Source organism: Cataglyphis hispanica, chromosome 8 (assembly GCF_021464435.1).
Source record: "Cataglyphis hispanica isolate Lineage 1 chromosome 8, ULB_Chis1_1.0, whole genome shotgun sequence".
NCBI classification, from domain to species: Eukaryota; Metazoa; Arthropoda; class Insecta; order Hymenoptera; family Formicidae; genus Cataglyphis; species Cataglyphis hispanica.
In genome coordinates, this window is record NC_065961.1 from 7,743,972 (window position 1) to 7,757,500 (window position 13,529).

General features: G+C 37.5%; 1 protein-coding gene across 1 annotated transcript in view; it reads left to right on the plus strand.

Annotated features, from left to right (window-relative positions):
• The first annotated feature begins 2,992 nt into the window (after window positions 1-2,992).
• LOC126851522 (eye-specific diacylglycerol kinase) overlaps window positions 2,993-13,529 on the plus strand; it is a 13,127-nt gene continuing 2,590 nt past the window's right edge. Inside the window, 12 exon segments of the mRNA XM_050595586.1 lie at window positions 2,993-5,248; window positions 5,250-5,797; window positions 7,478-7,634; window positions 7,952-8,628; window positions 8,744-9,135; window positions 9,428-9,810; window positions 10,134-10,449; window positions 10,546-10,732; window positions 10,814-11,140; window positions 11,584-11,856; window positions 12,050-12,213; window positions 12,668-13,529. The exon segment at window positions 12,668-13,529 is cut by the window's right edge and continues 2,590 nt beyond it. Of these exon segments, the coding sequence (XP_050451543.1) occupies window positions 4,730-5,248; window positions 5,250-5,797; window positions 7,478-7,634; window positions 7,952-8,628; window positions 8,744-9,135; window positions 9,428-9,810; window positions 10,134-10,449; window positions 10,546-10,732; window positions 10,814-11,140; window positions 11,584-11,856; window positions 12,050-12,213; window positions 12,668-12,717 (3,993 nt within the window). The 5' untranslated portion in view covers window positions 2,993-4,729 and the 3' untranslated portion in view covers window positions 12,718-13,529.

Here is a 13,529-nt window from a genome sequence, read left to right on the forward strand (position 1 = left end):
TGATCAAGCTTAAATGCGAGAATAAAATTTAACGATTTAACTTACAGTCGCTGTACATAGGAGTTTTCACGAATTCGGCTTTAATTTGATAAATTATGAAACAAACGTCCGATGTGTCGTATGGCCGTGAACGAAACTATAGTTTCCGCTCTCACTGTCATCGCTGCGGAAGGACAAACGTGGCAAAGCACTAAAGAGACGGGACTTATAAGTTGCCTCACAATTTGTCTTGCGATCGTTTCATCGCAGACACATATTTTGAGTTGTGCATAACATTTAGGTGTAATTTCCGTGTATATAACTGAGTTTATGCAAAAAAAAAACTTTACAGTGAGTATACGACAGTGACTTGAATAAATATTTAAGGAAAACGATAACTCGAGGAAAGTGCAAACAAGGAAATATTTGATCGTCACTCTTTAATGTACAATGTTAAAAGATATAATATTTGGTATCGAGAGAAACTAAAATCAATAGAGATATGATGATAAAAAGGAATAGAGTGAAAAAAATTTTGTCCTGATTATATAATTTTAGTAATAGATTTTTCCACTCTTTTTTTTTTTGAAAAATTTCGAGAGATTTATTAATACAATTTTTTTCAATGTTTTAATTGTCGTCAACACCAATGTTTTAATTGTCGTCAACACCAAGTCACCTGTCAAATTGACAGTATCACGCTCTTATCGTGTCATATATCACAATATCAATATCAATTCGATTGCTAAATGCGCGTATGATTTAATCAAAAATGAGAACAATACAATTTTTTTCAACGTTAATCGTCATCAACATCGTGTCAAATTGACAGTATCGCGTTCTTATCGTGTCCTTGGCGAAATCCTTGAAGCAAATATTTCCGTAACACAATATAATTAGAAATTAATTGCGATGGATACTACAATTCGATCGCTGAGTGCGCGTGTGATTCAATCAAAAATGAGAACAATAATAACATCAATGATAGTCGGATATGATAGCAGGATATGAGAATATATAAGAAGCGTGCTTATTGCTGGAAAAAGATGGTGAACAGGTGTTATTACGTGGAGGAATGACATAATTCGCGCAGTTACGAAAGATTAGCGGGAACGAGAGTGCAGGCAGTATACCAATCGTTCACCGCAATTATTTCTGCGGTTTTATTTTTCTCATACCAGTCGTGCATCGACGTGCCTCAAGGAAACTGTCTGGAGATGAATGTCGATTGGCTGAAGTGCTCGAAATGTTGCTTGAAATCGGAATCGGCAAATAAACCAACGACTGAGGAATTAATTGTGATAAAATTTACGTGAGTTTTGGATCCATATATACATTCATGCTCTGATAATTCATCTCTACAATAATATCGCAAATAAAATTATTCGTGCAATTTTACTGTCTTGTTGAATTTATAAAAAATTATGCTTTACTTATTTTATGTAAGATTTCAAGTGTGTTTATGTAATTAGAAAGTCTGCTAATCAGATTTAGATTCGTAATACATATAGTTTATTATAAAGCGTGAAAAAATTTTACAGTTTTAAGACACTCTCTGAAATATTTTTTATTAAAAACTACATTTTTGAAGATATTTAATTTTATTTATTACAATTTCCTTTTTTCAATTTAAAAAATAAAAGAGATTAATTTATATTTTCGTTGCATACAAAGTGATTCTTCCCAATAGCACATTTTATTCGGAAATAATACTTTCATATGCTTTGTTCATAAAGCTCCAATTTCTACTTATTTCAACAATTCGATTACAATTCGAGTTCGTATATTCGAGCTCTATTATTTGACACCATCTACCATCTACTTACTATGTAACAATCAGATTTACACAATTACGTACAGATAATGTGTCGAAGAGACACACAACTCGAATTAATAACAATAAATTATCGAAAGATTCGACCACAAATTCCTTTGCACTGAGTCGTCGATCTTTGCTAAGTCGATCGATTCTCTAGAGAGGAAGCGCGCGGGACGAAGGTGAGACGCAGAAGGCTAAAGATATAGACATTATGCTCTTTATGCTGATCGTATACCACCATCTGGGCTTTTGTCGTGTGCATTGTAGGTTGCTCGAGTTGGCTCCGAAGCTAGGACAACGGGTGCATTTTGCGGAGGGCACGAACTTAAGATGCCGCGAAGACCCTCCGTTATCGTCGGAAGAAAGGTCAGCAGCTAACTAATGGTTTTGAAGAACGATTGTTTTTTTTTTTTTAAAGAATTTTTGAAAACCGAGTATTTTTCTAACGAAAAAGTGTAAATTTGTTCGATTTTTTTAAAGACGCTTTATATAAAAGAGCATCGCAATTTTTTTCGCTCAATAATACACTTGACATGTTTGCTGCATTAAAGAATATTTTTTCGATCTAATGACATTGGATTATTATTAGCAACAATGCTTTTGATTTGCAACCTACATCGCACTTTTGTGTCGTTACGAGGTGGGAGACTGTCAAACACTTATGTCAAATAATTATGATTGCAATTTCCATGAGTCCTTCGTCTCGCAAGAAGCTTAGTTTTTAAAGCATTCTTAGCGTAATATTAAACTAAAAAACATTAATGAAGTGATTAAGAAGATGAAGAATGTTCGCTGTCCAGCGAGCCAAGTGATGTACATTCTGTCACTTTGATAAAAGAATTACGTAAATAAAAATATACTTAGCATTTGGGAAGATTTTAAATTATACTCCAGTAAAAGTTAATTGTCAATATTCAAATTTTTGAAAAGATACGATCAAATATCAAAATATTCGAATAATATAAATTATCAACCTACTCGATAATTATTATCGATATCGGGTTGCTCGCTCACGGCTTTTTGCCGTATTAAATTCCGATTGCTTGCCGTACGCTTATTATTATCGCGCGCATGATCGTGACACTCGGCGAGAGGTGATCCGCCGTTATGAAAGGCGCATGAGCAGGGAGAAGGAGGTGCACGAAACAACCCCCGGCGCGTTTCTTACCCCTTTCGACATCGGTCACCGACGAGCCCTGGCCGTTAGTCCGACCGGCAATCTCGCCACGCCGTGTCGCCTCGTTTAAGGTTCGGTTGTACGTGACACGCGACGTATCGAGGGATTTCGAGAGACTTCGGGGGGCGAGAATTCCAAAAGCGACCGTGAAACGAGGGACGAAGAGAATCGTGAGTGAATTCGTCCCTCGCACGACGGAGGCTTTTGGCATCTCGTACACGGTGTATTACAGGTGCTTCTGTAATGCCCCTGTTTGTAAGGACATCACGTTTGCGAGGGACAGAGAGACAAGGAGAGAAGGAGACGGTTCTTGAAGAAGAAGGTGCGATGATGCCCGAGCTTCTGGCTGAAATGTGTTCTATCATTGATCGAGAATATAGATCGACCGACGTGGCGAAGGTCGCTCTCGACTTATCGAACCTCCTTAACGAAATATTCATTTTATAAAACTTGACAAAATCGGTGGTACACAGGGTGATCTAATTTCCGACATCTCGACATATTTTTAGCATCGAATAAGTAGTATGGATAAAATCGTCATGGAAAAATCCAAAGAGTTTTGATCCTTGTAGTCGTGTCGTTTTGTTAATCGTCGATATCTTTAAGGAGGAGCATTTCGATGACGTCGTGAGTGCCGAACGTCCAAGATATCAACGACTGGAATATTTAACGTAACGGTGACACGAGGATCGATCGATCTTTGATTGCAAAATCACCGGGGCTGTCGTTCCGCCTCAGTGACGCTCATGATTCTCTATCGGCGACCATCGACGATGGAATGAATGTCTATCATCGTGAAAATAAATTCCAGTGCTAAAAAACTGGATCGATGATGCTAGTCAGTCGAGAGGTGAGAGCGGTGCCGTGAGGGCGGTAGTGAGGAGAGAAAAGGAGAAAGAGAGAGTGGGTGTGAGTGGAAAGACACAGAAAGAGGGAACAAGAACGATGATGGGATATAAAAGTTTGTCTACCCCTTCGTAATACCAAGGAATATCAAGTTTGCTCGCTGTATGTATGACCTTTCGTTCGCACACCGTTAATCGACGCACGCGACATTTCAACGAGCCGAATAATATAATTATAATAAGTTTGCTACAACGGAAACAGAGTTCGAACAATCAATGAGCGTAATTTCGAAATAATCTCGCAATATACGAGAGCAGTGATTAATTTTTCATTCGATTCAACATCGATCAGCGGCAAATGTCAAAATTGACAGATGGTCGCACATTTCTACGAAATTTACATCGTAACATTACATATGGACGCATTTTGAACTCGTTTTGAAATAAACTTTCTCTTCTCGTGCTTCACGTCAGATCAAAGATTATGTCTTCTTTCCAGCTTTAACAAATATATCTCGTAATCTTTGGTATCATCATCTTTGAAGATTCAATCAAATAATTTTAAGGAACTTTTGAAAACTCCGGCAACAATCTCTTGTAACATTAGCGGCAAAGATACTTAGGATGGGCTGCAAATCGGCAGCTAAGTTTAATCTGGATAAAGAGACGATCGCGTCGTCGTCGTCGTTATCATCATTATTCTTTCTAAAGTGCAAGAAGGTGATTCAGGAACAAGGAGAGGAACGTGGCGTCGAGTCCGATCTGGACGACGGGGAAGAAGGGGAAGAAGGTAATAACTCAACCAACAATCAAGTCATTTCATTTGAAAGATCGTATCCGTTAAGAGATAATAGCGGAATGTCCATCAAGGTGGACAACAGCGTGGTCAGGTAGCTATCAGGCTAGAGAATGCAGAGATTGCGCTCAACTTTCAAGAGGTCGCGTACTCCCACGGGAGCGGAAATGAAGTCTCAATCTAGCCTCGAGGTGCCCAAGCAAATCAGGTCGGCCTCCTTCGACGAGATACAGTTACAAGCGAAGGGATTGGACGATCGTACAAACTCCTCATCGTCCTCCACGTGTTCCTCCGCGAGATCGCAGGACTCGACTCGCGTTAGGAGAGGCTCGTCCACCCTCAAAGTGCCGCAGCTGCAGACCGGCCAACGATCCAAGAGCTTCGACGCTTATTCCGGAAGTTCCGGATCGTTTCCCGGCCAACAGTTACTGCCCGGTGGAATAGAGCGACCGGAAACGCCGATCATCCAAGTCTCCGGATGTTACCATTGTGCCTGCGTCGAGGAGTACAGGAGCCTCTGGCTGGCCGAAGACCTTTCCAAGGAAGAGGCCGATGCCGAGGATCTCCACGAGGCTGACAGCGGTAATTCGGATCTGTCGGAAAACGAGTCGGATCACGAGGACGAGTCTAACAATAAGAGACGGTAGCCCGGAGATCAGAGTTATCCTCACGCCCGACGACGTGCCGACGAGCGAGCCGCGATGTGTCTCGCCCATAGTCGAGATTGTGCCCGAATTAGATTCCGAAATAAAGGTGCCGGAATTTTCGGAGCAACGGCAGCGCAGACGATCGCTCGCCTCGCCGAGGCTATCCAGGCAGGAGGCTCTCACCAGCTTTCCCGTCGAACCACCCACCGTGCCGGTGGAGGCGACGATTAGAACGACCGTCGCGGTGGACGATGACGACGACGACGACGACGAGAACGACATCGAGACGAGCTCCAAGTCCAAGCTTGTCGTGCGAGATATATTTCTGACCGTGCCGGAACTGAAGCGAGATCGCGCAGCCTCCGTGGACTCGTGTTTTAATAACAATAAAAATGGAGGCGTCAGCGATGCGGATTTATTGGCGGTGCCGCAACAGAATATCAGGTCAAAGAGCGTCGACATCGTTCTGCCGACGGATGTTCGCACGAGGTATACGGCTCTGCTACCCGGAAAGGAATCGCGACTTCCGATAGGGTGGGTACGTCTGATTAGATGGACGCAGTCTCCTTTTTTTAAATATCACGCGATACGATCAAATATCGCCTTAATCAATACACGTATTAATCTATTTAATTGCGTCTGGTTTTGTATGTTCCCTCTTGTTCCATCTCTTTCCCACTCTGAATAATTTAATTAATCTATTAATATATGAATAATTTAATTAATCTATTAATATATGATTTAAATTCTTTTAAAAATAATTTTGTTTTTATTTTTCTTTTTGCATTTTTATAATAAAAACTATGAATACTAGATTTAGCTTTAATCGTTATCAAAAAAGATGGCAAAAGTATGAAATATAGAACAGAAAATTAAAACGAGTTAATTTGGTATAAAATTTTTTTTTTTTTTTTTTTAAGAATGATGAATACGTAATGATTTAGGAGTTTATATATTTACTAAAGCTGCTTAGATGAGAAAGTAACTTAATTTAATAATAAAATCAAATTTCTAATTTTATGGATTACAAAAACGTAATAAATATTTTATATTTTTATTATCTTTTTTTAATCTTTTCTCCTTCGTTTATTATTTATATATATATATATATATATATATATATATATATATATATATAATCAATTTTTTGTATAATTTTTATATAATTAATTGTAATAAAATATTATTTTAAATATGGAAAACTTGAATTTCTTTTCTATTATGATTTTCAATACTTTCTTTTAAAAATTCTCGGATTTATCTCGGTTTTCTATATCTTGCACATCTCTTTTTTATTTTTTACTTTTTTATTACAAACGATTTTAAAGTTAATTGCAGAATAGAATAAAAAGACTGGAAAAAATACGTAGAAAATATAAAGAGATTTATGCGCTGCCACAATTTCTGTCTCTTTTTTCTATTTACGATTTCACTTAAAAAGAACGCTACCTTATATAAATTATTACTCAGAGTATTTCCATAAACTAGGACAGTAATACCGAGCGCCTCTGAAACCATATGTGTTCGTGTATCAAAGAAAAATATATCCATTATCGTTAGTAATAGATGCGAAATTGAAATATTAAAGAGATATTGATCGAAAAAATATAAATGGATTGAAAAATATTGCGCGCATCTTTGGCCATGTGATTATCATCGCACATTCTTTACTCATTATTTAAGCGCGGCAGAAAATTTTACATCAAAGAAATCCTAAAAGCGGCTGTGATCATTAAAATTTTATATTAGAATTCGAGTATTCTCTTTAATACCGTGTGAAACTTGACGACAGTCATGCAAAATAGCTTAATTCTTTAATAACGTTTTTACATGTTCTTCAAAGATACGACATTTTTTTTCCCTCTCACGCTTGTCAAACCCTCGAGCACGAAGGATTTTTCATTATATATATACAAGAGTACGTCGCGTGTTCGCCCTTTAACTTTATATCATGTTTCTATACACAGGTAGATTTTATAATTAAAAATGTAAACTTCTGCAAAGATATTTTACAACGACTTACCATTGCACGATTTTACGCTGAATATTGTTACATATTATGTTGATTTGCGCGTATAAGTTGAAAAAAAAAATTAAATTATCTCTCTTCGTTTGATAATTTTTCAATTTAAAACAATTTTAAATTATATTTTCTCGTCAAAGCGAGAAAATTAAATTGTCCGCAAGAAGTTCTGTGAACATTTGATATTTTAGAGGGAGAGAAGAGAGTGGAGAAGACAAAGAAGGAGGCTCGAGTGGTCAACGTGAGCCTCGATCTACGCCAGATTGGGGTCCAAATGCATTCAACGGGGAACATCTTTGGGTACCGACCGCTACTTCCGGTGAATTTTGTTACGTCAACGATTGTTCCGTAAGTTTCAAGGATATTCAAAAGATGAATTCGGTTGAGTGTACTAGTGCATATTAAAGGCTATCGTATAACAATTTAAAATAGCCTAAGTACAATTACAACAAAAGATAATTAATATTAGAGTTATTATTATATATTGTTATTTAATATAAAATTTATCATATTATTTTAGTTACTTGCGCATTGTAAACTTGTATACGCAATAGCCTCTAATGCTCTCTAGCTTTCAATCGAATTAGCCAATATTTTTAAAAATAAAAATATTTGCTCAATATTTTGTTTAATTAATTTGATATATATATATATTTTTTGTTTAGAAACACGGACCCAGGTTGAAATGTCCCGCTTGCCGTGTGGTAACCCACGCCTGCTGCGTCGCAAGTTTGGAGTTCGCGTGCAAGCCGAGCTTTCGCGACGTGGGCGTGCGTCAGTATCGCGAGCAAACAACAACCCATCATCACTGGGTTCATCGACGATATCAAAAGGGTAAATGTGTCAATTGCGGCAAATCTTTCCAATCGAAGCTCAGCTTCAGCTCGAGAGAAATCGTGGCGGTGAGTTGCAGCTGGTGCAAGATCGCTTATCACAACAAGGAAGCGTGTTTCAACGTTCAAAAGATAGGTGAGAATTGCGAATTGGGCACTCACGCGTCCATCATAGTGCCGCCTTCATGGATCGTCAAACTTCCGCGAAAGGGAAGCTTCAAGAGCAGTCTGAGAAGATCGCCCAGGAAGAAAAAATCTGGCGGTGGCAGCGGCGGATCTTCCGCACGTAGGAAAAACAAGGATAAGGAGAAGGAGGAGAGGGAGAAAGAGAAGAATCAAGGAGAGCTGTGGGTTGTTAAACCCATTCCCACGGCCACGGTAAAGCCCGTTCTAGTCTTCATTAATCCGAAATCCGGCGGTAATCAGGGCGCAAAGTTGCTGCAAAAGTTTCAATGGTTGCTCAATCCGAGACAGGTTTTCGATCTGACGCAGGGTGGTCCGAAAATGGGGTAAGTAAATCGTTTTGCTGAATAATTTTACATATACAAAATCTGGCAAAGAGAGGAGAGAGACAAAGAGGGAATGAAGGAAGAAAATAGCCGATTGAGAAAACTATTCTTGCAGACTGGAACTCTTCAAGAAAGTTCCAAATTTGCGTGTTTTGGCTTGCGGAGGTGATGGTACGGTCGGTTGGGTTCTATCGATCCTGGATCAGATAGGTGCGTATCCAGCTCCTGCGGTCGGAGTACTTCCTCTAGGCACCGGGAATGATCTGGCGAGAGCGCTAGGATGGGGAGGCGGTTACAAGGATGAACCAATCGGAAAGATCTTGACGAGTATAGGTGACAGCGAGACCACTCTACTTGACAGATGGCAATTGAAGGTTGAGAGAAACGACATCAAGAACGACGACGATGGGGGCAAGGGCAAGGAGAATCTGCCGCTTAACGTTGTTAATAATTATTTCTCTCTCGGCGTGGATGCTCACATTGCTCTCGAGTTTCACGAAGCCCGAGGTGAGAGACACGAGCCTTATAATTTTTATTCTCGCAATTATATCGAACGGCGAACCGATAGCATTGTAACTTTAGTTCAGATAGAAATAATAGTGTTGATTGACGTATTGTAATTTTATTTCTTTGATTATGAGATGAATTAATTAAACGTTAATTTGGAGAATTTCTTTTTCTCGATTACATTATATTTGATATATTTAATATTATAATATAAATTAATTATAATATAAAAAAATTGCTTGGACTTTATAAAACTATTTGTTTGTGATAAATTCTCTGCGATCGTTTATAGAGGCTCATCCGGAGAAGTTTAACTCCAGAATGCGAAACAAATTATTCTACGGACAGATGGGCTGCAAGGATTTATTGCTCACAAAATGGAAGGACCTCTCAGATTTTGTGACATTGGAATGCGACGGTCAGGACATGACACCGAAATTGAAGGAGCATCGAGTTCATGCTATATTATTTTTAAATATCGCCTCTTACGGCGGTGGAACACATCCGTGGAGTGCGAGTAGCGGTACCAGGGAACCCGCCATGGACGACGGTTTAATCGAGGTAGTCGGCTTGACCACGTATCAGCTGCCTCTTTTGCAAGCACGCGGACATGGTACTTGTATAGTACAATGCAGCACAGCCAAACTGGTTACAACGAAAACTATACCGATGCAGGCAAGCATAATTTTTTTCATCGCATAAAAATTTTGATTGGCATTTGTTTTTTTTAGTTTATTATTTATGTATGCACGATATTCCAGAATTATCTCTCTTCATTATTATGTAGATTTTGTTTTTTTATCAAGTTATTTTTTTTTTAACTTGTTTATTTATTCTCTTTATTCATTTTATTTATTTCTACTAATTATTGAATATATATAATAAATAGCTTAAAAAAATTACAAGATAATTAATAAATTTATATTTAAAGTTTATTCCAATAATATATTATTATATTTTTTTTATACATATATTCAATATTTTTAATAATATTGTAGGTCGACGGCGAAGCTTGTCGCCTTCTACCGTCTATCATAACTTTAAGTATGTTAAACAAAGCTACAATGTTAACGAAGAGAAGAAACGCGGGCAAACCTAATCAGAATATCGCAAAATTAGAGAGGCTAAAGCTGCCTGTGATGAAGATAAAGATGTCGGATTACGAAACGTACTATCACGACAAGGAGAGATTAAAAGAAGCGGCAGAGTTGTGGTTAGCGGAACCGCTTGATCTCGATGCTACAACCGATCTGGAGGCTCTGAGAAAGCTCTTGGCGAAAGATTATAATATGGATTCTTGCTGTTTTCTCGATTGTAAGCCTTGTTTCGAAGCAATTATATACTTGAATGTCATGATCATCATTCTTTAGACGCAGGAATAAAATGTTTGGCTGATATCTTTTTTTTTAGCATGCACCACGGAAAGATTCTTCAGAATTGATCGCGGCCAGGAACAATTACATTACGTGACGGATGTCGCCGTGGAAGCTGTCTACGTTCTCGACGAAGATACCCTTCAACAACAAGAGGGTCAAACTGGACCCAGTCAAATCATCGCTGGTCAAGAAATGGAAACCGCGCGAGTCAACTTGCCAAGGTATGAGCGAGGAGCGCTCTTTTGCACAAAATCTAATAATTATATTCTTTCTCTGAAGCGTATGATATGAATATGATATAGCGATGAACGTCTAAAGGAGAAGCTAGCTGTGACAGAGGAGCGAAGGACTTCGAACGTACCTAAAGACGAGAAACAAAGACGATCTTCCATCATTCAGAAGACCAGACATTTCGGGAGTATCTCTTTCGATAAAGAATTCGACGATCAAAATGCCGCGGTCAGATCAAAGAATCCAGCGAGTCGAAACTCATTGGATGTGCCATCGCCGAGCGAGGACGTAAACATCGAGTCAAATTCTCTTATAAATCGCGAGTCTCTCAAGCAAAACTCTCGTGTAATTGCCCATACAGATCAATCGCAGCAACATCAACCTCTCGCTTTTATCAGGTAAGAAAATTATTTAAATAATTGAGAAGACTAAAAAAAAATATTTGTGACGTCAAATAAAGTTTGAAAGGTAAAATTTTAAAGCTTCTTTAGGGAAGAAAATTATCGGCAGCTTTTAACTAGCTAACGTAAAAGCTTTATTCCGCACTAATGCTCTTTAAAAGATGTAAAAGGTACCTTCCTATATAACTCGACGACATATTATAGTTTATTCTGAGGGGAAAATTAAACTCGAGCCGATATATTATGTATTAAGATGTCGTTTGATTATTCGCTTTAAAATTATATTTTCTTGGATAATAAATATTTACTTTTTTATAAAAAAAACATGTATTACAAAATGAGTATATTATAAAAATTATTTATAATAAAATATATTATAAAAATAATTTTGTGCGAGGGGAGGAAAGCCTTTTAATAAAAATGTCAATTTAAATTTGCAGCCCTCGCGATAGATTGTTCAGTCTAAGCTCGGGGGTTCACAGATTCAGCACTGAATTGCTTGAGAAAAATTGCGATGACATATTAAGAGCGGCGAAAATTGGCGATCTCTCGGCATTAAGACAACTTCATCAAAAGGGATACTCGCTTCTATCGATCGACGAAACTGGCCAAACGGCACTTCACTTGGCGTCAAAACATGGTCACAAAGACATCGTCAGATATCTCATTGCCTGTGCCCCACCGACAATTTTAAACATGGTTGATAATGACAAGTAAGTTATAATATAATACAACTTTTCACGCGTTTATAAAATTTTTAATTAAATTTAATCCACGAAATTGAATATTAATAAAATTTCTCGCAAGTCTTTCTCATTTTTTTCCCAATATTCTTATAGTTCTGTTTTAATTCAATTAAATATATATCTTGATTTCAAGAAAGAGAAATAATTATTTTAATTTTAGAGGGCAAACCGCTTTACATAAAGCAGCTCAGAACAAACGTCGTTCTATTTGCTGTATGCTCGTAGCCGGCGGAGCATCTTTGATAGTGAAAGATCGACACGGCAATACGCCGCATCAACTAGCTCTGATCGCGGAAGATCATGATTTAGCGGCATATTTACAAAGTAAGTAATTACGAATACGTTTTTTATTTTTAATCCAATCGCAAGGGCTTTGTTCCTTTTCGTGACAATTAATTCGTTCGAAGGCCGGCGTTAAAAGCCGAAATATTATTTATCCACTTCAAAGAATACTGATCTTGATTTCTAATAATTATTTGTTGGGTTGAAAAAGTATGTAAATGTCCTCACAGATACGTCAATGTTGAATATTTTTATATATTAAATAATGGTATTATTATATTACATATATTAAATATATATAATAATATATATTTTGTTCTCTCGATTGAAAAATAATTGACAAATTTATATTTAAATTAACGAGAAAGTTAAAGTGCAAAATGTGACGTATCAGAAGAAAACAATAATCCTCGACAAGTATCATCGTTCTCTAAAATGTTAAACGTAATTCTAAACTATGAATTTTTATGTAATAGTGTTCTGCATATTATCACAGGTCAAAAACACTTTCAATTGGCGACGGACGAGATGGAGAGCGATCTCTGACCTCCAGCATTGATCGCCACGGCTTGAACGGTCCTGAACAACGGCTACGAAAGAGGTACAACAACGGACGATCTAATTGTCGATAATTTGACGATAGTCTTTGCGACTTATTTTTTTCGACGACTTAAATCGCTCGTGATACTCTCACACGACGTATATACACGACGTCGACGATTACGTGTTTTTGCCAAATATCGTATTTTTCTTGTCGATACTTCGAAATTACTCTTACTAGGACACAATTATCACGTAATTATATACACACACATATACGTAACTATATAGCTGTTCTCTCAATCGATAATAGATCCTTATTTTTCTCACTCGTATACTTGCCCGAGAGACTTGTAGCTTTACTCGCGTTCTTTTACTCGGCAAGTGGACCATAATCGGCCAGGGAACAGCCCGAGATTGCTCCCAAGACGAGCAAATCTATTTTTCTCGTACGACATTTAATGTCTCCCCCAATCCAAAATGAGACAGTCAATTTTGCATGTATGTATATATATATATATATATATATATATATATATATATATATACACACACATATATATTTACGAAAAATTTTCTGACGTTGCAGAAAATATCTCTCGAAAATATGAAAAAAAAAAAAAGAAAAAATGGACCAGTTACGCGTTTGCGTGTACGAAAACGATGGAAGATTATTTATAGAGGCCAATCCGATTGCAAAATCTGTGCCAATGAATTTTGATGAAACGTTAATGACAATGCCAAACAAAGATTAACTGTCTCATGTTGGATGCAAAAGTTCATAATCTCCACTCGAAATGGGTGCTACAACAAGCGGA